The 27,742-nt window shown below is 40.5% G+C and overlaps 1 protein-coding gene across 1 annotated transcript; it reads left to right on the forward strand.

The window, feature by feature from the left end:
- Positions 1–1,725: 1,725 nt before the first annotated feature.
- LOC139442454 (N-acetylated-alpha-linked acidic dipeptidase 2-like) lies at positions 1,726–27,658 on the forward strand. Its single transcript, XM_071223264.1, has 18 exons — positions 1,726–2,006; positions 10,049–10,334; positions 12,545–12,670; positions 13,241–13,427; positions 13,797–13,893; positions 14,178–14,267; positions 15,797–15,882; positions 17,180–17,299; positions 17,915–18,000; positions 18,573–18,636; positions 20,302–20,369; positions 21,243–21,349; positions 22,369–22,459; positions 23,020–23,109; positions 24,103–24,265; positions 25,251–25,332; positions 25,843–25,935; positions 26,180–27,658. The coding sequence occupies exons 1-18, from the start codon at positions 1,750–1,752 to the stop codon at positions 26,391–26,393; spliced, it is 2,307 nt and encodes a 768-aa protein (XP_071079365.1). The 5' UTR covers positions 1,726–1,749; the 3' UTR covers positions 26,394–27,658.
- The last annotated feature ends 84 nt before the right edge of the window (positions 27,659–27,742 follow it).

Raw genomic sequence — 27,742 nt, forward strand, 5'->3', positions numbered from 1 at the left:
TAAATACATTAAGCAGAACATATCAGTATAACAGATTCCCATGTAACTATATCAATACATTGTGAGAAGTGAGTATCAGCACCAAAGAAAAATGACAACATATCTTCTTCATCTGGACAGCGGGATTCTTGTCACAAGGGGATGCTAGTTTGTTGAGGTCATCAGATGCAGAGCTTACTTTGATTCAGGCATATCGATTGGCAAACAAATTAGCCACTGTGATCAAAATAGAAATATTGATGTGAGTTAAAGAGCCGGAAATAATGCCGCTCTGAACATAATTTAATTTATTTCACAGCGTGCCAGCTTAACGTGGGAGGAAAGTGGCGTGGGTTGCACTGTAGACACTTACCCTTTGGGGAAATCTTGAAATATTACTAATATTCCAAATATTATTAAATTTTAGCAATAACATCTACAATCTAATGAACAGCAACGACAGATGTCATCTGATTGGCTTAATGTCAAATGACTAATCCCTATAAACACGAACGGAATTAATTCCGGTATACGAGTAACAATTAACCCTGAGACATTAAGGTTTTCATTTCGTATGTCAGTGATTTGTTTGGAAATTAATCTCAATATTAATTAGACCAGCTGCCACCCGATAGCACTTGACCACACAGCGTTCCTCAAGTCTGTCAATCTTCCAAAGTCACATACTCCTGCTTATTTTACTGGCTTGTCACAACGAAACAATTCGCTCAGTTGACTCAAGTTTGTGTGTATATACTTCTATGCAATCATGTTTGTCCACTACAAAAGATTTCACTATAACGCAATTCCTGCTACATGAGACTTAGAATGTATCCATCAAAATTCTTACATACAAAGGCCGACTGGGAGTCAGGTGGTGGTTACATGAAATACAAAGGTTACCTATTTAGTTAACCTGACACTGACCCCAAGAATGAAGAATGCAGTACCCCTTTTGATCCATTCGATATGTATGACTCAAGTACCGAACAACACGTTTAAGAATTCTGACATGAAAAACCTAGCAATGTTTTCCTACGAGTATGGTTTTAGATCATCTGAGATCACAGATTTGGTCATATTTCGATTTTCTATTGAACGTCGGCAGAACGATAGCTTACGCCTCATAGCCACAGGCTTCATCATGTCATAAAAACAACACTTGACATATTAACATCTCTGAAATTATTCAAAACGATGATACAAAGTTTAAATGAACTTTAGAACTATCCGATTAGGAACTTTATCAAACCGCATATTTTATATACACCTGGAAAAATATTAAGTCTCGCATATTTTCCAATTAAATTTCCATATAATTGTTCATTTTCCGACGAAATACATCTGCTTTTGTTTCTTGTTCGAGATTTATTAAATACAGAACGGTAGGTGCTTAACCAGGTGTAAAAGAAAAGGTATGTGAACCTAAACACTACCAGCACGCCAGTCGGACAGGAACGAGGTTATAACATCATCACACACTGTCACCGCCGTGACCCAGGGGATGGGAAAACAAAATCATTACATTACAACAGCGTTGGAATCTACAAGGATGACATTGTGATGCACAACGATGTAATGCCTCAAAGTGTGACATATGTAACCATGCACCACACATAACAACAGTCCTCCAAGCACACCCATCCATCAACATTATTGGAGCACCAGACATCAGTCGCTGACTATCCTCCTGCCCCACGAACCCACCCCCTCCCTCGCGTGAACGCAGCTTCCTCGGTGGTGGGATCGCCGACTGATTCCGCTGCAAGCATGATGAACAACATGTCGCTCATTGATGGCACTAAGGTGGTCAAGGGGGGCGGAAAGGCAAAGTATATTGTGTGTGTGATAGTCGCACTGACGTGTTTGATAGTAGGTATCGTTGTGGGTAGATATGGACTGTGTGGTACCCCGGACGGAGTGTTTCTACCTGGAGTGTCGGAGACTATTAATAAAGACGGAGATGCTGATGTTGGAAAACGGTTGATGGATTCTATAAGTAACACAGAGATTGAGGACAATTTGAGGTATGTTAAATGTATTCGTTGTCGATGCCTAGAACTGTTTGAACATCAGGAGACTAATGTGCATGGTTCGTTTGTCTTGTAGTCTTGGCAATATGACTTATAGTACAGATACATACATGTGTAGTTATTTCGTACAATTGTTTCCCCGCCAGGCCACAGTTCGCCCCTGTTGTAAATGTTATGAGGTATCCCGTTCATTGAAAACGTTATTCCCGTTATTTATTTCTCATTATCTCAATGCTAATTGTCTTTCGAATCATAGTTACGTGTGTATATCTATCTGACTCTATATTCTATATACATTACCGCCCGTGTGTTTCGTTTTCATTTTTCGAATTCTAATTCGTCTTTAATAAACATGTATGGCTAAACTGTTTTGGTCTGGTAATAAAACATTAAAGTAAAACCTAACAATTCACGAAACTTTCTGAGAAGTAGACAACATTTATTACGAGAAAACAAATAGATGATTAAACACATATAAACAAATAGAGTTTATGAAATATTAAAAATGGTTTGAATTGTATACATTGTATAGATCCGTATACATGTATGTATCTACATATTTCGTTAATATACTATGATGGACTGTATTTTTCATTTATTTGTTAATTTAATATTTAATAATTTTTGATGCAATATACAAGTAACCGTTTGCATCCTCATTTAATTATTGTTCTAAATTCATGTAGACATATGGTCTAAGTTGAGGCTATATAATCCACAGCACGGACATAAATATTTGTAATGTATTTTGTAATCGTATGGTAAGTATTACATATCGCCTCTCTGTGGTAAAATATTACAAAAAGATATCTGGCAAGTGTAAAACAGAATTTCTTTGTGTTTGCTTGAGCACAACGAGTACACGGTGAACAAATGCAGCTTGTTTACAATCATATATATATATGCGCTTTATCGTGTAATACAATAGCACACATCGTTATCTTTAAGCACAGAAGCTTCAGTCATCTGCATGATCCTTTATGAACTAAACCGTTTTGTGATCCTAACGTTTCATAAAACCATCCACGGAATTTTGAGTATGTATTTTTTCATGAAATGAAAATGATTTGAATGTAGAATAAATTAAGAATACAGGCTTTGTTGAGAGTGAGTGTGTTTTTACGCCGCTTTTAGCAAAATTCCAGCAATATCACGGCTTCACACATTGTACCCATGTCGGGAATCGAACCCGGGTCTTCGACGTGACGAGCGAACACTTTAACCACTAGGCTGCCCGACCGCCCCCTTAGTTGAGAAGAATGCGAAAGGACTATGTTATTAACATTCTACATGTATTTCAAAGCTTTATCTAATAAGCAGTCCCTTGTTGGAGATTTCCTGGAAATGATTTGAAGGAGAAATGGAACTAGAAAAACAGGCATAGTTGAGAAGAATGCTAATCGGGACACATCAATATTACCCGAACCGGAAATTGATTAATCTCTGAACCTCTTGGGCGTACTCCAAACATCCTCAGAACCAACCTACATCTTAAGTGTCTGACCAAAACATCTTACAGGTGATGCTATTAAAACTATGTTTCATATTGAGTTAATCTCCTCTCTCCAGAGAGACTGGGGCTTGAACTGGTTGCAAAGTTGAATGGTGTCACAAGATTATAATGTAATACTTACCATTTGAAGGTATGAATCGACGTAGACATTGACGTAAAAAAAAGAAGCACACCCCTTTCCATGTTCATCAGAAATCTGTGAGCAGAGTCGATTGTCCAAATATATATTAAGCATGTGTTTATGAATCACTATCAAAGAGCGATGACACCAGGTGTTCGCGTAAAGTATATAAAACAACACAAATAAGAAATAAGTTGTTAGTTTATGGTAAAGATAACAGGTTCTATGTTCATGTATCTGGCATATATAATTTATCCTTACTTAAACAACTTATTCGGCCTTATTGCATGAGTGTACATGTTCGGCAGCAGCCTGTGCTGATTCTTTTACTCTATGTTATAAATATCCATCTTTTATCGTGTATATCTACGAGAGTCTGGTTTGACCTTTTGAAGTCTACTGCCCTAATTACACTAATACATATAAGCCTGACTTCCTACATGCTCGTTAATGTATTGCAATATACATGGAGAGCTCTACAGTTCAATGGAGGTGCTTGACGGCCGACATACTGGCATTTACAACAACCAAAACATGAGCGTTTGAAAATAAATGCCTTCCTATAATGTCTGATAGGTCGGTCATAAATGTTAACAGATGTGCCTTCAGTTGGGTATTTGGTGTGAACTCGACCTAAACCAGTAAAATAGGTCAACACCTTCAGCTTGCTTGTCTTTTTAAATTTTACTTTATGGATATGAATATTTCATAAATATATGCACTGCTATTTATGTTTGTATAACGATTAAATATATTTTAAGTTATCAGAGAAATGAAAAAGGGTATACCAGGAGCGATAAAGACATATATGTAATGAATATATTTATAAATCATATTTACAATGAATTTACACTTTTTTGGTGTGATCACTGATTTTCAGTGATCTATTCATATAATTTTCACATCTATTCTGGTGGAGACTGTTTTTTCTCTGGCATTGACGTTTTATATATTTAATTATTATAAGTGCGAGCACATACATAGTTTGTGTACTTTTAAAATTTATTATAATGTATTCTAACGTAGGTACATTACAAGCTTCAGTAGGACATTTGAAAATGTTGTAAATACAATCAAGACATGCGTTGTGTTGGTGTTAGCTATTTCAGGAGTGCGTGATAGTAATTTGTCCTAAGCTACACTATTTAAACTGACTATGAGAGTTTCTATCATTTGTCACACGTCCGTTCTGGTTATGCGCATACGTAACACTCCTTCCATGTGCAAACTAGGATCAGTATTGGGAAGGACTAGTTAATAAAAGGATTCACATCAGAGAGACCAACTCTCAGAGATGATAAGGCTGGTCGTATCCTTGCCGTCTAACCTGTTGTTCGCACCAGCCTGTGGTTTGTCTGATACATGACCAGGCTCAATAACTTAACGAAGAAGGAATAAGTAGCACTAAAGTAAAGAACTGGACTAGATCTAGGTCCTATATTTAAGTGGCATTGTTGAAACTATATAGTATGAATGAAGAAAGAGTGGACTTATGGATTTCAACTTCGTTTTTCTTTCAATGCGACGTTTCTTTTGACTGAGAAAAGACTTTCGCCTAAGGCGCCGCGATTCGCTGAGCAGAGTTGCGTCCCTTGGATACGTCAGAAACCTATGCTTGTGGGTTCGAATCCCGGTCCGCCCCGATTATGTTTCTAGGTTTGTCAGCACCATACCCGTGCTCGTGGGTTTCACCGAAGTGGTAAACGTCTGAGACCTGCATCACTTCGGGCTTTCCTCCCACATTAAGCTGATATGCCGTGATATAACTGGAATACTGTTAAAAGCGGCGTTAAACCCAACTCACTCACTCACTCACTCATTCGTTTGATTTGTACCATACGCTCCCGTGTTGTTTCAGGTGAACATTTGACTTGCCTTGTGACGGGTGTCACCGGTGGGGCAGGATACGCTAACCTTTTCGCGAACACCTGGTACCATAGCTATTTGATAGCGATTCATAAACACATATTCATGGGATGGTCGAAATCGTACAATTTCTTATGAATATGGAAAGGGTGTTGTTGCTATTTCAGATCATTGTTTAAAATATACGAATCTACGAAATCAACTGCGACAGTAATTAAAACATCGCTTTGTCGCGCTTATCGTTACTTTGCCAGATATCGCTATTGTGAGCTGATGCAACATATCAGACACTTCATAATCCCGAATATACCGGACCGAAGAGAGAGAGAGAGAGAGAGAGAGAGAGAGAGAGAGAGAGAGAGAGAGAGAGAGAGAGAGAGAGAGAGAGAGAGAGAGAGAGAGAGAGAGATATTTTATTTCCTGCAGAAGTTAATCCGAAGATTATACAAGACAGTAGCACCAGTGTCATGTCATTCACACAGTACAAAAGGTTAGATCAGATGACATAATCAAGGTAAGGCTTTAGTGTAAGTACATAAAAGAGAGAGAGAGAGAGAGAGGTGGGGGGGGGGGGGGGGGGGGGGGGGGGGGGGCAGGCTGGGAAAAGAAAAGGCATCAGAAAGCACTATATCTGTATCTGTATTCAGCCTTGGATGACAACGGTTTAAGGATCAAATAACAACAGTTTAAGGATCAAATAAAGAAGTTGTTATCCATAAATTGTCTCTTCTTTATCAGTAAACACAACGCACAACAGAAATAAAAAAAGAGAGGCAAATATGTGTACACGTGCAATCATTGTAAGACTGTTGGAACGTTACAGACAGACTGGCAGAACACACTACAGGGTAGGGTCACGCAGACCATCCGTGACGACGCCATAGGGTGACCGGTACTTGCGCACTTTGCATTTGCGCACCAGGTTCGTCACACTGTCGTCGCACTGAGCTTCGACGATTCCGTCTCGCAGGAATGCGAGCCTACCGCCCCTTGCGTGGAACGGCCTTGATCCATGAATATCGACGTCGAAGACGGCAGTTGCCAAGGACAGCGAAACACTGCTCTTTACTGATTGTGCGTTTTCCATAATAATAGGTTTATCGTCGCTCGGGGAAGCGCTTGGCGCCAAGCAGCATTCAGGAAGTGCAGCTGTATCCCCACTAGAGTATCTGGGATAGGTATTCCTTCATCGTGGTAATTGCAGGTTAACACTAGTCCCAGCAACCTGCATGTATGCTTGTCGTATGAGGCGACTTAACGGATCGGGTGATCCATCTTCCCGAGGCAAGGGAGTTTACTGACTATAAAAGTCCAGTTTCCACCCTTGCTGAACTAGGCTGGTATTACTGAGTTACATTTTGGCTGGACTAACGAGACTATGCATAGTTCAATCGAAATCGCGTAACGAAATCAAAATCCGGTTCGTAAACTGTCGTGCAGATTTCGGTCGATTGCAGGATTTGCAAAGCATGTGCACCGCTAACTCGCTGTCGACAGCTATTTTCCAAACCTTTTCATGTTTTTAATCAAGGTGCTCGCCTGAGTTGATGCACTTCGCGATGTAACACCCGTTTTATCACAATATAGATCTTGATTATCGATCAGATCGTCATGACTGTCGTGACTTTTGTTTGAAACAAATGCAAGTGATGGAATCTGATTGGTCCATAGGAGAGGCTTAGAGGGGACATAACTCGTAATAACCACTGGTGGCGTTACGACCGAGCCCAGGAATTCCAGCCTAGTTTGGCAAGGGTCATTTTCTCCTTTGTTGGAAGGAGTGGCGGTAACATCATGAGGATCGGTTGGTACAGATGTAATGGCAACTTCTACCAGTACTACATTTGGCAGCTACTGGTTTGTCTGAATCAGGTTGTATTGTTGCTGACAGTGGCGTAAAACAACCTACATTCACTCATTCACTGTATTATCACAAACATTTAAGCAATCGCATACCGCTTCATTTACAGAAAGCATAACAAGAGTAGGTATTTTTCCAATAGTGTTATTCGTCGGTGAATGGCTGCGTGTGTTTGTTGTCTAACGTCGCATACAGCAATATTCCAGCTCTATTACGGTGGCCTGCAAAAATTGGGTCTGGTCCAGACAAACCAGTGATTGATATTGTGAGCAACGATCCACGCCATCGTGATACGATGACACGTAATCAAGTTACCGAGTCTCTTAAAACCAGCATTGGTTTTTAGTGATCAATTCCTACCCGGAATCCACGATTAGTGTGGTTAACAGATTTAGATCAATTAAACTTCTTGGTCATATGTGTGTAAAATCTGTATATTCAGAATTTCTGTTTCTCCAACAAATTTGGATTATGACGACAATGTAAGTGAATGAAAGCTTCTAAAATACACATGCGTACATCTCAATAGGTTATTCCCCTAGCATATTATACACTGGTGGGATATCAACCATTTAAGGAAGTATTGTGATATGTTTCATGTATAATTACAACTCAATAGCCGTGCTACATACTTTTCAAAGGTTGTATCTTTTTACTCTAAATTTGTGCATGTGTAAGTATGGCATTACAAATTGCAAAATCAAAATCACAAGCGTGATCTCTGTCCAGAAAGTGGAACAATGTTTTTATTGTTGGCAATTGAAGTTCACTGTCTGGATCCGGAAAAATCAAGGTTTCCGGGTATCTGGGGTCGGATATTGAGTGATTGAGTTGGGTTTAACGCCGCTTTTGACAGTATTCCAGTTATATCGCGGCGTGTCAGCTTAATGCTGGAGGAAAGCCCGAAGTGATGCAGGTCAGACGTTTACCACTTCGAATCCACAATCATAGGTTTCTGGCGTGCCCAAGGGACGCAACTCTGCACAGCGATGCGGCGCCTTAGACGACTGGGCCACCCGTGCCCCCTGGGGTTGGATAACCGGGGTTCCAATGTATTTGTTTGTCCATGATGCCCACATATAGTGTCATTCCAATGTCATTATTAAGATCACAAACCTTGCTTGCTGGTATTTTAAATAATTACACATTGTGTTGTGTCGGTCTTTGAACGGTTGTCCCGGGAGATCTGAGATCGCGAGATAAAAGATCGTGTGTCGTCGTTTACGTCGGTGTAGAAACATCACCACCATTCTATTAGGCCACGTATCTAATTATTATGAAGTGTTATCAATAATGGTATAATTTGACGTGTGGAATTTGTCAATTGCTCCTATTTTGACAAAGTAGATGTCTACAGTGATAGCAGGGACGACGGATGACTTTTGAAAGTACAATTACCTCGAGCACTGTGTGAGAGCGTGAGTGACAGCGATTAATGATAGACGTAAAACATGTCACAGTGAGAGTGTAGGACAGAGAGATGGAAGGGTAATGAGAGAGAGGGGACGCACGGTGGAGGACGCGACATTCCTCATATTATGCAGTTATATGAACCGCCTCGTTATTTGTGTATGAATATATGTTTCTGCTTCAGTCACACTACTACTCTATGTACATAATTAAATCTGGATAAGACAAAAAAGATTAAAGAGATAGGTCGTCATTGTCAATGATGTCGAAATAAGGCATAAAATCATCATCTGGCCAATTCTGTATAAAAGGTGTAAATTACTCAAGATAGGGTTTGTTTTGTTTGTTTGTTAACGCCGCACTCAGCAATGTTCCAGCTATATGACGGCGGTCTGTAAATAATCGAGACCAGACAATCCAGTGATTGACAACATGAGCACGCAATTGGGATCGATGACATGCATCAACCAAGTCAGCGAGTCTGACCACCCGATCTCACCAGTAGCCTCTTACCACAAGCATCGTTGCCTTTTACGGCAAGCATTGGTTGCTGAAGACGTATTCCATCCCAGATCTTCATGGGTACGCAACAAATGTAACGCTATGGACTTACGAAATCTGGCCAGATTTATTGTACAACTGTTGAATAATTCTTTTAAAATAAGATCATTTTGAATATATTTGGCATCTCTATATACATTTTTGTAAAAAAAATTATGTATATACTTATATAAAACCATTGCTGGTTTGAAGAATATAAAAAAGGGTGCGTCATCGGGATAGATCGCAGAATCTCACAATGGACAGATCCACACATGATGAACCAATTTAAGTTGGTTTTTGCGACAAGCATGGGAAGCGACAGTCTGTCGGTATCCACATCTAGCCATGTCTACCTGAGTCGGGGTACTGAATGTATAGCGATGATGTCACCGTTGTAAACAAAAGAAGGGAAGGATGAGGCAAATCAATTATCTCTGTCAAGATAGTGGAACTATGTCACTTATAAATACACTCATCACAATTGTCCCCGTACGGAGTCCATAGATTCCAGATATAAAGAGCATTACCATGGCCCGTTACGCGTTGACGGCGTGATAGCCTCGTAAAACATTTGCGGTGTATTGCAAGGTTTGCCATATAGTATCCGTATTTTGCTTGTATTCGAATAATTAATGAACGTATTAATGCCCTTCATTTCCGCTTCATCGTGGCTATATATATGCCAACAAATTCACTTGAGTTGATAATTTGTCCATTTCCAGACTTTTGTCGAAACGGCCGCACGTAGCAGGAACCCCCGCGGATCTGGAACAGTCGCTGATGTTGAAGGAATTCTGGGAAAACGTCGGCTTCGACGACGTCAAGTTGACGCCATACAACGTCCTGTTGTCCTACCCTGACCCCAAGGTGCCTAACGTGGTGCGCTTGTTGGACGAGAGAGGGGGAGTAGTGTACGAGTCCCCGTTGAAGGAAGCAGACCTGGCCGGGGAGAGTGATCCAGATGCCCTTCCCCCATACAACGCTTACTCCCCTCCGGGAGATGTCAAGGTAGAGTCAAAACTCACAAATACTTGTAGCGTTATACATGATGTTCTTTCTCAACAACATGAGACATTGAATGCATCAGTTCCAAGGTAAACTGTAAACCTAACAAGTGTGGCAGTAGTTGACAACAGTTAAATGTGATCTATACTGAACAACAAAAGTTCCTGTGACATTGAATAAGATTTAATGCAAAGTTATGTTTTTTACCAAATCTGAATTTTTTTCGGTTTGCAACAGATAAAAGACTCCTGTAAGTGTTCAAATGGTTGAATATGCCATACTGACTTCAGAAAATGCGTGATTTCATAAAAAAAACCATGAAAATGCCAAAATGTCAATTTACAAATCAATAGCATGTGTGTCCACTGCTGGTTGCGATGTAAGCAACACATCTTCGTCTCATGGAATGGACAAGGCGTCGCACAAAGTCCTGTGGGATATCTGTCCATATCTGCTGGAGCATGTTTCGAAGTTCCTGGAGTGTCTGTGGAACACGTGGTTGACGTCGAAGGCGCCGATCCATCTCATCCCACATGTGCTCGATTGGTGAGAGATCAGGGGAGCGAGCCGGCCAGGGGATAACATTCACGTTGTTTTGTTGAAGAGAACATGTCGAGCAATATGAGGCCGGGCGTTGTCATGTTGAAAGGTAATGCCTGGGCCATGACGACGCAAAAACGGTAGAACAACAGGGCCGATGACCTCGTCGCTGTAGCGCAGTCCTTAAAGATTTCCCTCTACCACTATCAAACAGATCCTCTGACTTGCTGTAATCCCACCCCATACCATAACGCTGACGCCCCCGATCCGATCTTCTTCCATGACACAATGATTCACGTAACGTTCACCTCGACGTCGGTACACTCGAATCCGTCCATCGCTGTGGCTGAGGTGAAACCGAGACTCGTCAGTAAATGGAACTTGTCCCCACTGCATGGCCGTCCAGCGTAGACGCTGTCTGCACCACTGTAGACGTGCTTGACGGTGGTTTCCTGTCAAAATGGGACGTCTGGCGGGTCTTCTGGCGACAATCCCTGCAAATCTGAGGCGGCGACGTACGGTTTGTGAAGATATTCGTCGAAGGCCAGGAATGCTTCTTGCAGTCACTGTTGCTGGCTGGAATCGATTTCGTAGGTGTGTTGTTCAAATCCATTTGTCTTGTCGATTATTGGTTAGGCGTGGCCTGCCACTCCGAGGATGGTCTCTGACTGCATTCGTCTGTTGCCAACGTTGCCATAAACACCAAATGGTGTTTCTGTGGACGTTAAATTGTCTTGCAACATCACGTTGACTCGATCCTGCTTCAAGCATACCAATGGCTCGCAGACGCTCATTTTCGGACAGGCGTGGCATTTCGTAATGTTGAAAAATTGCGTAATTTTGTTGTTTTTCTGAGTGGTTGTTGTCAGCACGATGCTATACAATGCATATGGAATCCCGTTAACGCACGTGTTTTTATACCCATTCTCGGGTAGTGAAATGCATGGGGCTTGCATAAAGGTCAACTTTTGCATGGAATGCATGCTTTTCTGTAGCAGTTGCGTTTTTGTGACTTGATTCCATATATGTACTACAATATTGAAAACCAAACTTTACTTGTTTGAAAAATACACTAAAATATTGGTGTCACAGGAACTTTTGTTGTTGAGTATATATATCACAGCATTGGGATGACTTTATGCAGCAGGCCAAGGTCATACCAGCACGATACATGTCAGTGTCATTCTGACAAGTTAATTTCCTTCATTAACTCGTAATATAACAATAGTGTGTATAACAATTCATTTCATTAGTCGAAGGGTTCACATCCATAACAGAAACATCCGATGAAACATTCAATGGCTTTCCTAGTGCCAGATATAACAGCTACATGCAGGGATGGATTTATATTGGAATATAAGCACGTGTAACACTATGTAACATGGCACTTAATAAGACAGGATCACAACGCGGTGCGTCTATTTGATTTTCGGTGGGGGTGAGGGATGGTTTCAGATCAACATATTTCTTTTAATGTTTTGGAGCTCAATATGAATTTCCAACACAATAAAAGGTGTCCACTTTTTTAATAAATGCGAAGAACGAGCTGTATTTGGACTGAAAGGAAAGGACACGATACACTTTTCCTGCAATGCGAGTATTTTTTTCACTGAAATGGGCTTCATTATTTTTATAATTCCACTCATTGTGATTTAACATCATGCTCTGTCCAGGCGGACCTGGTGTACCTGAACTACGGCCGCGTGGAAGACTACGAGTGGCTGCAGTCTAACACTGGTATTAACGTGATGGGGAAGATTGTCATCGCCAGATACGGGAAAATATACAGAGGAAGCCTGGTACGTCTCCGTATGTTCTTAGATGACATCGGACCTCATTTACTTTCTACTCATACTCAGTCAACCAGCAAATAAAAAGGGCGGCTGTCAAAGGTCATCTGTAGCATCTTAATGGCAGCAGACTGTGTAAATAATGCTTCGGGAGAGAAGTCCTCGGATATGGCGGTAGCGGTCAAAGAACACGTCTCCCGTGAAACTGTCAGGACTTACAACAAGGTTCCGGCGGTGGGATAGTCTGTGGTTAAAGCACTCACTCGTCGCACTAAAAATCCTGGTTCTATTCTAACTTGATGTATGTTTCTTGTTGTCCTCAGTGTGGATATTTCTAAAAGCATCGTTACATCATGCTAACTTTAGTCCTGAGTTCTCTCTATGATCCCCAAAACTCCGAGGTAAACATAACTGTTAGCAATAACGTAACTCTGAAACACCGCTGAGATCTTTATTTTTATAATATAATGAACAGATCATTTTGGACAATTGTAAAAAAACATTGCATGTAAAAGTAAGAATAAGTACATTATTGAATTGCCTTGACATGATTGACGCTGGTTACCTCGTGCTGCACAGGTAAAGAATGCTCAAGACAGAGGAGCAGTCGGGGTCATCATATTTTCAGACCCAGCTGAATACGCTTCCGGAAACGGCGACTGCGATGTGTACCCTGACACCTGGTGGCTGCCTCCGTCTGGAGCACAAAGGGGGACAATCTACGGCGGTGTTGGTGACCCGCTCACTCCTGGCTACCCGGCAATTGGTAAGTGAAACTGGCAACCATTGACACTAAGATAGTGATCAACAACCGGGTAGGCCATGATTATATAGCTTAAAGTTACATATGAACTATAAAACCATGTCATCCCGAAGGTACTCGCATCTGTACCGAAACGTCGCACTGAAAGAATTAAAAAGTTGAAATCCATGAAATAAACCCTGTCTTCATTGATAATAAAGCTTCTAAAACCCTGATCTACACCTTGTCCGGTACTGTACTTTAGTGCTACTTATTCCTTTACCGTCAATAATTCTAATACATTGGGTACATTGTCTAGCGATTTCTGCACTTTGAAAATCTTAGACATAACTTTTCCATATATATTTGTTTACAATTTCATTTGTTTACCAGACTCTGCATATAGATACAAAGTAAACGAAACCACAATACCAATGCCAGCAATACCTGCCCACCCGATCGGATACGGAATTGCTGGGAAATTATTACGGTAGTAATTATTTACTTAAGTCTATTTAATAATAATTGAAAGCCTTTATCTATTTTTCACATGTATATACGAGACACATCTCTGGTGCATCTGGATGACACCATCAGTCACTGATGATTTTCAGTGATCCATTGATATAATTGTCACCGCTTTTTGACTATTATCGGCAGATAATCGAGACTGGTTATTTACTGGCGATGGTGTTTAGTATTAACGTTATAGTAAACACATTGACTTCATGCCATTACATGTATCTTACTAACGCCTCTCTAACTCCCTTGCAGCGAGCTGGGTGGCGAGGAAGCCCCACCATCGTGGCAGGGGCGCATGAACCTCACTTACAGACTGGGACCAAGGTTTCAGAAGCTGGGCTGGTGAGTAGCCTTCAGTGAAGTATGGGTTGTTTGTTGTTTAACACTCACCATGTGTCCATCTATATGACGACGGCCTGTAAATATGGGTTGTTTGTTGTTTAACACTCACCATGTGTCCATCTATATGACGACGGCCTGTAAATATGGGTTGTTTGTTGTCTAACACTCACCATGTGTCCATCTATATGACGACGGCCTGTAAATATGGGTTGTTTGTTGTCTAACACTCACCATGTTTCCATCTATATGACAACAGCCTGTAAATATGGGTTGTTTGTTGTTAAACACTCACCATGTTTCCATCTATATGACAACGGCCTGTAAATATGGGTTGTGTGTTGTTTAACACTCACCATGTTTCCATCTATATGACGACGGCCTGTAAATATGGGTTGTTTGTTGTTAAACACTCACTATGTTTCCATCTATATGAAGACGGCCTGTAAATATGGGTTGTTTGTTGTTTAACACTCACCATGTGTCCATCTATATGACGACGGCCTGTAAATATGGGTTGTATGTTGTTAAACACTCACCATGTGTCCATCTATATGACGACGGCCTGTAAATATGGGTTGTTTGTTGTTGAACACTCACCATGTTTCCATCTATATGACAACAGCCTGTAAATATGGGTTGTTTGTTGTTGAACACTCACCATGTTTCCATCTATATGACAACAGCCTGTAAATATGGGTTGTATGTTGTTGAACACTCACCATGTTTCCATCTATATGACAACAGCCTGTAAATATGGGTTGTTTGTTGTTGAACACTCACCATGTTTCCATCTATATGACAACAGCCTGTAAATATGGGTTGTTTGTTGTTAAACACTCACCATGTTTCCATCTATATGACAACGGCCTGTAAATATGGGTTGTATGTTGTTTAACACTCACCATGTGTCCATCTATATGACGACGGCCTGTAAATATGGGTTGTTTGTTGTTTAACACTCACCATGTTTCCATCTATATGACGACGGCCTGTAAATATGGGTTGTTTGTTGTTAAACACTCACCATGTTTCCATCTATATGACGACGGCCTGTAAATATGGGTTGTTTGTTGTTTAACACTCACCATGTTTCCATCTATATGACGAAGGCCTGTAAATATGGGTTGTTTGTTGTTTAACACTCACCATGTTTCCATCTATATGACGACGGCCTGTAAAATATAATCGAGTTTGTCCAGGCAATAGAGTGATTGATATTGTAAGCAAATTTCATGCCATTTTTGTAAACGCTGTCGAAGGGAGATCCCACTTCTGGCTTCACAAACTGGAGGTTCTAGGGTAGTTCATTATAGGTTTGTACCCTGATCTGAAATTATCTTAATGACTTTTGACTTATCAGGCAACATCGTGAAAATGACAAGACGTCTTGTCCATTTCAGTGTAAACTGTTTTCTCTGTCGACAGAAACTCTGGTTGATAGTTTTAACGTATATATATGTGATATGTTACTACATCCATGTATCTGATACTGGTGTGTCCCTCCACTGTCCTGCATTGTGTACTTCAAGGAAGATGGAGATGCGTATATCCACCCGGAACGTCATGAGGACGACGTATAACGTCATTGGCATCATCAAAGGCGCCGTGGAGCCGGGTACGTCACACTCATGTTTCTACGTCCTATTACTGTTCATAGGTTACTGGACAGATCAGTTCTATTTCTTACTTTTCTTCACGATGCAGAGTGAGTGGGTGAGTTGGGTTTAACGCCGCTTTTAACAGTATTCCCCTTATATCACGGCGTGTCAGCTTAATGTTGGAAGAAAGTCCGAAGTGAAGCACTTTTACCACCTCGGTGAAACCCACGAGCACGGGTATGGTGCTGACAAACCTAGAAACATAATTAGAGCGAACCGGGATTCGAACCCACAGTCATAGTTTTCTGGCGTGCCCAAGGGACGCACCTCTGCACAGCGAATCGCGGCGCCTTAGACGACTGGGCCACCCGTGTCCCCTCACTATGCAGACAGAAAGAGCAGGGTTGAATGATGGTCAGAGTGAAATATCCATGAACACGAAGAGGGAATTATCTATAGCTGCTCAGAGGCCGATATTTGTCCAAATCTGAAGCATTTTCTTTTTATTATACGCAAAACAAGAACCAAAACATATCTGGTCTAAAATACTGATGTTCCGTACCGTTATTACATAAACACAGAGAACTCTCGTGAGAAACAGACCACGTAAGAGGAAAGCTGAAAAGATAGGAACAAATGATTTCATTTATAGGCTCCATATTTCGTTAATCCAGAAATACAATATACCGGGATGCATTGTATCTTTGTACATGTCTATAACACCCGTGAAGATCCGGGTTAAAAGATGTCTTCAGCAACCCATGCTTGTCGAAAGAGGCGTCTAACAGGGATGGGTGGTCAGGCTCGCTGACTTGGTTGATGTACGCCATCGTATCCGAATTGCGTGGATGGATGCTCCTGATATCAATCACTGGATTGTCTGGTCCAGACTCGATTATTTACAGACCGCTGTCATAAAGCTGGAATATTGCTGAGTGCGGCTTTACCAAACAAACAAACAAACATTCATACATACAAACAAACAAACAAACAAACAAACATGTGTCTATTGTATACATGTGTCTATCTATAAACCTGGACATTATTTAAGCCTGGACGCAGTAACTACTTTTTCTTTGTTATATAGGCGGTCGGGTAGACTAGTGGTTTAAGCGTTCGCTGGTCACGCCGAAAACCCGGGTTCGATTCCCGGCATGGGTACAATGTGTGAAGCTCATTTCTGGTTTCCCCCGCCGTGATATTGCTCACTCTTTATTATATACATCACTCTTTACTCTATTTGTGCTTGTACATTTAAACCAAGGGACACCAATAGCTTGAATGAAAATGTCTTGACTGTTTTGAATATTTCAGATCGTTACGTGATGGTGGGGAACCACAGAGACGCCTGGGTGTTCGGGGCCATTGATCCGTCCAGTGGGACAGCCGTCATGATGGAGATGTCGAGAGTGGTGGCAAACCTGGTCAAGTCAGGTGAGCTAAATTATTGACTACATAATGTATATTATTGAATAATATGTTCTCCTAAACATAACGCAAGGCATTTCCTTTAACAATATAGACACTCGACTTCCGATCTGACGGGACACGGTTAGCCCAGTAGTAGAAGACGCCACAATTCGCTCTGCAGAGTTGCGTCCCTTGAGCACGCCAGAAACCTATGGTCGTGGGTTCGAATCTCTGTTCGCCCCGATTATGTTTCTAGGTTTTTTAGCACCTTATCCATGCTCGTTTGGGGATTGAAATAGGATGGGATATTTTTAGTTAAGAAATTGTATTTAATAATGATGTAGGAGATGTCTCCCTTTGAACATTGGGGGGGGGGGGGGGGGAGGGGCCCAGTCATCTAAGGCGCCGCGATTCGCTGTGCAGAGTTGCGTCCCTTGGGCATGCCAGACCCCTATGATTGTGGGTTCGAATCCCGGTTCGCTCCGATTTTGGGTTTTCACCGAAGTGGTAAACGTCTAAGACCTGGATCACTTTGAGCTTTCCTCCCACAGTAAGCTGACATGCTGTGTTATAACTGGAATATTGTGCAAACAACAGATCAGAGATTATGCTAGTATACCGTATTACCTGTGATTACAGGTGCGTGGCGTCCCCGGCGTTCCTTGATGTTCTGCAGCTGGGGAGCTGAGGAATACTCACTTATTGGATCTACGGAATTTGTTGAAGTAGATGCTTTAATTATTGGTTCATAGAATAGTGGAACCTACATTGCAGTTATGTATCTACAACACCGTTGTGCGACCGTTGAAAATGAATAATTATGGCGATATGCATTGATGTAATAACATCCATTTTCCGTTTATTAATTGGAATATCGAAATGTATTTTTCTTGTTCTAAACGAATTTAATGGAAAGTGTATTCTACAAGTTGTAGAGACATCAAGGACAATACTGTAGCTAGTGAGGAATTGCCTTTACATGTTTATTTGCACGTGGTTAGTTGTTGCAGTAATTGCAAATTCGATTTCTTGAATCATAGTCAAGAACTAGATACAAATGTATGATCATTCGGCGCATGTTATCAAACAAACCCACAGCACCATTATACTGGCAACGTAAAAGGATAATATGCACTTGGAACACGGAACTACAAATATATCTCCCTTTGAGGTTAATGACTTGAAGCGTTATAAGCAATTATGTTAATTTCGAGATTTTACTCTTCGGAAACAAATGTAGGCCTGAGTTTAATTTAGGATTCCAATGTATCCCTACACCGTTTCCTTCATATTTAAGGAATACAGAAAAACCCTACATGAACGAGCAGTTGCATACATCAATATCGACGTCGCTGTCCAAGGTAAGACACTTGGAAATAGAACATTTACGAACATGTTCAATACTGTACCTACAAGTGAAGCACCTAATTAATCACCATGACAACGTGCTACCATATACCCACGAACAACATACAATGCAGAGAAACCTTGTTTAAGCAGAACTCTGTTTACCTCATTGATCGATTGAGACAATGTAAATAACTGGACATGTCAGAATCCTCGACGGTGTCTGGTACTAACAACCGGATATCGCGACATATACTTTTAAGTCATCCATCCTCGAATATCCTGTGTATTATTTCTCCCTATTCTGATCTATCTCTCTTGTCACTGATACTACACAGACGGTCTCTCTTCTCATGAGAGTTATTTGTATGGACGGCTATGCTAGAGTCGTGTCATCCGAATTGGACTCAAAAGCTGTAGCAGCGAATGGGTCCAGGGTATTCATAAAGTTAAGTGAAGATCCGAGTTAAAACTGGACTTCAGCAATCCATGACTGTCTTAGTAGAGGTTGATGCGTGGCATCGTATCTCAGTTACGTAGACCGACGTTCATTGTGTCAGTCACTGGTTGTCTGATCCAGATGCGAATACTTCCAGACCGTCGTCATAAGGCTGGAATATTGCTGAGGGGCGGCCTTAAACAACAAACAAGCAAACATACAAACAATATCTCACCAATACCAAGCACCAACTCTATAATAGAGGAATAGTCCAAATGCAAGGTCACCTCATATCTACCAGGAGCCATAGCGTTGTCCATTACCCCGAAGGGGGCGGTCGGGTAGCCTGGTGGTCAAAGCGTTCGCTCGACACGCCGAAGACCCGGATTCAATTCCCGACATTGGTACAATGTGTGAAGCCAATTTCTGGTGTCCTCCGCCGTTGTATTGCTGGAATATTGCTTGCTAAAAGCGGCGTAAAACCTTACTCACTCACTCACCATTACCCCGAGAGGGAGTATGAGAGATTCCGCCAGTGATCGCACTAGCTCCAATGCTACCCGTGCAACTGACCGGTGTGCCTGCGTGTAGGAAACATAGCAAGCCATTGAGATGTGCATGACAGGGTCATTAGCAAGCCATTGAGATGTGCCTGACAGGGTCATTAGCCAGCCATTGAGATGTACATGACAGGGTCATTAGCAAGCCACTGAGCTGTGCATGACAGGGTCATTAGCAAGCCACTGAGCTGTGCATGACAGGATCATTAGCAAGCCATTGAGATGTGCATGACAGGGTCATTAGCCAGCCATTGATATGTGCATGACAGGGTCATTAGCCAGCCATTGAGATGTACATGACAGGGTCATTAGCAAGCCATTGATATGTGCATGACAGGGTCATTAGCAAGCCATTGAGATGTGCATAACAGGGTCAGTTCATGTTAAGATTAATATCTGACAATATGTCAAGTACATGAAATATAACATTAGTTATTTCTGGATACATCTTAACAGTCACTATAAGGTTAAGAACGCTTTCAGTCCTATTTATCCTAAAACTACCTGGCTGAAAGAATACACATGAAAACTCAACCCAAGAATTACAAACGTTACAAACAAGGTGGATTAATAGAGTTGTAATAATACCCAGGATAATCGAATGATAGAGGTTTCCCTGGAGACAAAGTAGACATTGATACTAGCAGGTAGAATGTGAAATGTAATCACTTGTGTTGCAGCTAACTTCTCTTTGTCTACCTCTGGAGCGCCACTGATGTATAAAGCATTATATGATGCAGCGAAGAAGGTAAGGGGCACAGCGTGACAGCTGATATCGGAACTCAGTGCATGGCAGAAACTAACTTTATTACTGTAATCTTTAAATGTTTCAAACATAGCTGGTGTTACGCATTCATTTTCCTTGGAATGTATACATCATCCTATTTTTGTCAATTTGGTTGGATTTTACAAACGTCTTATGCCTGCATTCGGGCCATCCTTCAACATTAAGCACATACGCCGTGATGTAACCCAAGGTATGTAATGGGTGGAACATTTCAGTGCAATGTGTCCATATAGGCCATTGCTTGGTGTTTTCATGACAAATGACTTATGACAAGAGGGGTGACTTCAACTTTCCTACAGTCAACTTTCCCTTCACGTCCAACAATATTCCAGCCGCTCCAGCCTTTGGTGTTTACATTTAACAACTTTTGAGATAGAATCAAGAAAGCTCTTTCTACCAAGATTTCAAAGAGCGCCATACGACTCTTGCTCAGAATGTTTTTTTTATCAAGGTTAAAACATTCAAGGTCTCAGTAAAGCTTTCATTTTTTATATGGTAGACATGTGGTGGACATTCCCAAATTTGACGCATCAATGACCCAAAATTGATGTCCGATGCAATTCCCTATTTTGACTTGTAGCATATCTTCCCGTGTTTTTTCAGGTGAACAATTGACTTGCATTTGCATGTGTTTGTGACGGGTGCCACCGGTAGGGTAGGAACACCTGACATCATTAGTATTTGATAGTGATTCATAAACACATGCTCATGATATAGACGGAATCTTATAATCGACTCTGCTTTATGCAGAGATTTCTCTTTTATATGAAAAGGGTTTTGTCGCTTTATTTATTGTAAGTCTGCAAACGTACAATGTAAATGAACATGTTCCAGGTTCCTAACCCAGACATGGACGAGAGAAGTCGGGGGATTCTGACAGTGTATGACAAGTGGCTGCTGAACACCCCCTCCACTGATGACTACGGGGATCCCAATCCTTTGTAATTACTGCTGAACCAGTTCTTGAGTGTTTAGTAGAACACTAGTATTGAAAAAGTAATAATTAAAAGATTTAGCCTTTAATGCACTGTTTAAAAGTAACTGTGACGTCATTAACGTTCAACAACTAATGTCTGGTGTTGTCACGTAACCGGTTTTAGTAAATTTATATATCATCTTGCTTCCTATTTTCGTAAACGTGTATAGCTGTTTCGTTGTTTGGGGTTGAAGAAACAAACTCGCTTTCTCATATCATATTTGCGAAACACTGAACGCCACCAAAACATAACATCATTAATAATATTGAACATAAACTGCCGGCTAAAAGAAAGTATACATAGGAAATTGAATTTCACCAAAACATTACAAACGTTATCAAAACGTTACATGGCTGAAAACAGACGAAATCAACAGAATTTAGGTTCAAAACACAGCAATAAATAACCATTTCTTATTTGTTTCATTTTAGCCACAAACAAACATAGATGTATAATTTCTTTTGCGCGGCAGTTTACGCCCCACACATGTTACTGGGATACCAAATGTATCAGTTTTTTAACCCAATACATGGTAAGTCGGGAGACGTGTACTGACGATTTGAAGCGAGAGAAGTCCAGGCCAGTTAGTTGACCAGTGTAAGCATGATGTAAGAAGTAGTTCATAATACCAGTGAGTCTCCCATACACATATATAACGGCTATTTTCATTTGACTGAGTGGGCACGAGATAGACCAGTCATCTAAGGCGTTGCAATACGCTATACAGAGTTGCGTCCCTTGGGCTCACCAGAAACCTATGGCCGTGGCTTCGAATCCCGGTTCGCCCTAATTATTTCTAGGTTTGTCAGCACCATACCCTGCTCGTAGGTTTCACCAAAGTGGTTAACATCTAAGACCTGCATCAGTTGCGGCTTTTCTCAAACACCAAGCTGACACGACGATTTTATTGAAATGTTTTTCAAAGCGGCGTTAAACCAACTCACTCACTGTATTACTGACTGACGTTTTGTGTGACGACGCAGGATCCACGGGCTGGGATCAGGCAGTGACTACGCTTCTCTCCTCCAACAAACTGGGGTAACATCTGTCGATCTGAGTCACACGTTTAATAAGGTAAGTACCATCCCACACGGAAGTTCAAATGTGAAAGCGTTTACCACTAGAACCAGCATGTACATATATCATCGCCAACATTGGGCAACGACGTTTACAATTGTTGGAAAAAAATATTGAAACTACAAACAAAGCATAATTTGCGATGGTTGGATGTATCATTTTCAGTGATTAGGTCATAAATTTTCACCGCTATTTTGCCTTCAACGTCCAATAGAACCTTTTTTGGTGCATAATCAAGGCTGTGATTTAGTAAGAAGACTTCGTATGTTTTTAGCTACTGCTGCAAAATCAGATTGTTTTTTTTAATAAACATTACGAATTTCAATTAAAAATATGAAAAAGACCAAAAATGTATTTGTTTGTTCTTCTTTTCCCGACAGCCTGGGGCATGATTATATTTTCAACGTTATTTGGGACAACCTTGTTTTCGATTAAATCTCCCAACACCAAACAGCTGCAGCACTGACTGATATGTGCATTCGTTGTTGTCAGGATCTGATTGATCGAATCATTAAAATGTATATACGTTTTCATTCTTTTAAATAATTTGTTTTCAGACAAAATACTCAATTCCATTGTATCCCCTCTACCATTCAATCTACGAGACTTTTTATATCGTCAAGAAAATAGTGGACCCTAATTTTGAGGTAAGAAAGAACATTGTATCAACCTTGCTGATTTGTAATCATCTGTTTATGATTAATAGAGATCGGTTCTGTATCTTAGATATGATATATAAGTAATAATAAAATCGTTTTGTTTCATAATTCAAATACTCCACTGAACTTTTGATTTGATTCTGCTATTTAATGAAATGAACTGCCGGGAGAAAGAAAGTATACATCCATTTTAATGGTGGCTAAGACCGAGACGTCGATGTATTTGATCCGGGTCTCATAGATGTGTTTTGGACCCAATCTCATTAAAATCAGATCTTAGTTCTCGCTGCCGCTAAACAAAGATATGAGGACATCCCATTACGGGTCACATCAGACCGACCTTTCACAAACCCTGACCGACCAATGGAATTACTGACAAGAAGGCGACATTAGCCAATCAGAAGGCAGCTTTCTCGTGCCTTACGGCACTAATTTCAAATTGGCGACTACGCTTCGAAACATATTTTGACAAATTCTCGATTACAAATTTGAAACCTGATTAAAAGAACATTCTCGAATGGCTAATATATGATCTAGATTGTATAGATTCAGTCGTTAAGCCTGTAACTATCGTTCGGAATACCCCGTTTTAAAGTTTTCGAGGCTGCATGATGAGAAATCACATTCCGACTGTCACTTTCCTGATCTGGTAAGCGACGCTCTGATTGGACGGATGAAAGGTCATTCTGACGTGACCCAAAATGGGATGTCCTCAGATCTTTGTTTAGCGGTAGTTATAAGCCTGGTAACGTTTGGATAACGTTTATAATTTTTGTATTACTTCTTTTGGCAGGCGGTTTAGTATAAAATGGATTGAAAGCGTTCTTAACGGTATAGTGAGTGTTAAGATGTATTAATGATTGTATCCCGAAATAACTAATGTTCTGTTTCATGTACTTCACATATTGACAGATTTTAATGTTAACATGTACTGACCCTGTCATGCGCAGCTCCATGGCTTGCTATGTTTCCTACACGCAGGCACACCGGTCAGTTGCACGGGTAGCATTGGAGCTAGCGCGATCACTGGCGGAATCTCTCATACTCCCTCTCGGGGTAATGGACTACGCTATGGCTCTTGGTAGATATAAGGCGACCTTGCATTTGGACTATTCCACTATTATGGACGGTGTGCTTGATATTGGTGAGATTTGTTTGTTTGATTGATTGTTTGTTTATTTGTTGTTTAACGGCGCACTCAGCAATATTCCAAGTATATGACGGCGGTCTGTAAATCGAGTCTGGACCAGACAATTCAGTGATTGGCATCATGAGCATCGATCTACGCTATTGGCATACGATGACATGCATCTACCTAGTCAGCCCGACTGTCCACCCAATTCCATTCGTGATCAACTCGTGTTATTCCGGGACAAGCCGAATAGCGACTCGTGCCTCTCGCTTAGCCATTTTTGCAACTGGACTCCGTCTAAGCGCAAATGGTCATAGCTAAAAGAATTGTCAACTCCTTGCGTAATGATTCGCGTATATTTCCCCCATACTTTCCCCCATACTTCATATACATGCCAGATGCACAGAAAACACATCGGAACTTACAGTATTGTACAGTATGATTGAACACATTTAGCTGTATTTTGGGTATATTTTTAAATGCAAGACATTTGTAAAATCAAACACTATTCCTGGGGGATTCTTTGACCGAAGTACTTGAAGTCATAAGCGAAATTTGATTGGTTAGTCGTATTTTCGGACATAACATTCATCGATAGGTTACGAGTGGTGACGAATGCACCCAATACCTGGAAAATGAAGTTTTCTAATAATGAGCTCCCGTTTTCCGTCGGTTATTTCGGTTATTGTGTTCAGTCCATAGAGAACACTGTCTAAAACGACATTCTCCGAAATCTGCCATTAGGTCCTGGTACAAATTAATGGTATTTTATATTAGATAATGATGTAGAGTGGTTTCTGGTATTTATTTAGATTGTTATAAATGAAAAATAAACCGTATAAAGAATAATACGGGTCTGGAAATTATTAATAATTAACACCTTAAAATAGATAATATAACATGATATCATGTGCTTTTCTTAGTATTATATTACCTTGTGAGTTATTGGTAAATACCCTATGTAATACTGTCTAATAACCCGCCATTATCATTTCAGAGCAACTGAATGGAGTTATTTTGAACTTTACCATGGAAGCAAAGGCGTTTGAGCAACGAGTTAAAACTTTGAATAGAAACGAGTAAGTGTGTGTCAGTATGATATACTACTCTTATCTCAGTTTATATTTGAGACATTGCTGATAGATCTGTCTTCTCGAGTAGAGAATAGACCAAGCAAGAAAGGAATTCGCGTTGGAAGGATCACTTTTGTAGACACACTTTGTAATAATTCTTCCTCCCCAAAAGCGACATCCATAGTAATTCGGAGCCACATCGGACCCCAGCATCTTGTCATTAAAGGCGACTAAATGAGGTTCAGTTGCTCAACTTGTGAGTCAGCTGTTTACTACAGTAAACTACGGTTATAGCGAACTCAAAGGGACCACAAATTCTGGTTCGTTATAACCGTAATTCGTTATAAGCATATATACAGCATATATACAGCAAATGGCAGGGACCTAAAAACCAGTTCGTTATATCCTCCAGTTCGTTATAAGCGTGTTCGTTCTAACCCTAGTTTACTGTATATGGTTTCATGTGGTATAAATCTATCGACATTTGTGTGAAGCATACTTTCCCCTGTTACATAGCCCTATGGCAGTACGAGCTGTAAATGACCAGCTGATGATGCTGGAGAGAGCTTTCCTTGATTCAGAAGGACTACCTGACAGACCACTGAAGAAGTAAGCATGGACCACGTTGTGATTATACACTTTCAACAATTTCCCGATATGTTGAAGAGTCCACGGACATGTAGCTGTTGCTTTGAATTGTTCAATTAACGGTACATTTATCCACAAAAACATAAATGTTATTTGGAAGGAAGCCGACACGCAATGAATATTAAACGATAGCAGCTTTAAACCCACTCAAAAAACACTCAATCACTTTCTCAGTGTGTCAACATTTATCGCTTCTATTTTGCAGACACATCATATTTGCTGAGAGCAGTACCAATTCCTACCACGGAAGCAGCTTTCCTGGATTGGTGGATCTTCTTTTTAAGCTTAAAACTCAACCAAATTCTCGCGAGATCTTGGAGAGAGTCAAGCGCCATTATTCAGTGATACTTTTTACCATCCAATCAGCTGCATCCACGTTACGTGACGTCACCTCTTTTATACCTAGACATTTAACATAACTTTGAAGCACACTAGTCTGTAAGAAAATGGGTGGCGAGTGAAATTTACAACAGCTGGATACAGTGAAACCTCGTTAATCCGGACAAGGTAGCTCCGAAAACCTGACCATAGAGTTTGAAATTAATTATCAATATTTTCACCATCCATGTATCAAAATGAAAAACACATTCCCATCTGGTCTTGGTAGACACGCCGTCCGGAGATGCCAGGTTCCCCTGGAAGTGTACATTATGGTCTATTTACTAAAATTAAATGTGTTTTTTTAGAAACAAAGAATTATGAAATAAGAAAATGATAACGTCTAAATTTGAAGATAAATTATTTCGGGAGAGAATATCAATCTATTTGTTCACATGTTTTGTCCGTCCTGAAAAGTGAAATAGTCTTATAATGTTAAGATTTGACTATTTCGAACAGGATGCAATATATTCTAAAACCGATTGCCCTGTTGTCTAAGGCGCCTCAATTCTCTGTGCAGAGGTGCGTCGTGCCAGGATACGCTGATCCACGGTTTGAATCCCAGAGTGGACCTGATTATGATCATTGGTTTGTCGGTACCATTCCCGTGCTCATGGGCTTAAGTAAACTGGTGAGCGTCTATGACCCTCGACACTCTGAAATGTTCCCCTACATAAATTGTCACAGAAATACTGTGTGCTGAGCTGCGTGGAACCCATCACAATAATTCAAAACAGAAATATAAACTAGACCATATTCTTTCCCTGACAACACAAACAGGTATAGTAAGAATGGGTTATATTCAACATACCTGTTCTCTAAAAGTGTATAGCGATGTGAAACAGAAAACTAATAAACCATTTTTACAATGATCGCAAACCAACCCAGCCAAATTAGATTGAACTTGTCACCTGCATAAAAATATGTATCTTGTAACAGTGATAATAATGTCGCTAATATTGCATCAATGTTTTAAATGAATAACTCTCGATTTATTTCTAATGTGTTTTAATAATTTGATATTGATTCATAATAACATGTTCATTATATGGTCGGAATTGTAGAATGGACTCTGCTTTTAGCAGATATTTCTTGTGATCAAAGGAAGGATTTTGTCGCTTTTATTTATACGTAAACATGACTTTTATCTACATATTTTCTGTTATCACACTGGTCCCCTCCCGATATTAAGCTAGGCTATCTGGCAATGCATCTGTACATGACTTGTTCTATGTACTGTATATAAGTGTAGCATTATGTGCTACTGTCGCCCACTGTGTAGAGGAGGCTGTATAAAGGCTGTAAAGTAGTTGTAAAGGTTGTGTATTTGTGTATGACTGTTATTGTAGATTTTCACAGTTGAATATATGATAATTATTTAGTCAAAACA

The sequence above is a fragment of the Haliotis cracherodii genome, unplaced genomic scaffold (assembly GCF_022045235.1).
Source record: "Haliotis cracherodii isolate W230 unplaced genomic scaffold, xgHalCrac1.p SCAF_5, whole genome shotgun sequence".
NCBI lineage: Eukaryota > Metazoa > Mollusca > Gastropoda > Lepetellida > Haliotidae > Haliotis > Haliotis cracherodii.

Excerpts from the sequence above, each read along its gene's own strand:
- LOC139442454 (XM_071223264.1), top strand. The coding sequence starts at position 1,750 with ATGATGAACAACATGTCGCTCATTGATGGCACTAAGGTGGTCAAGGGG. Across the intron at positions 17,300-17,914 it reads GGCAAACCTGGTCAAGTCAG|GTGCGTGGCGTCCCCGGCGT; the intron begins GTGAGCTAAATT and ends CTGTGATTACAG. Across the intron at positions 21,350-22,368 it reads TACGGGGATCCCAATCCTTT|GATCCACGGGCTGGGATCAG; the intron begins GTAATTACTGCT and ends GTGACGACGCAG.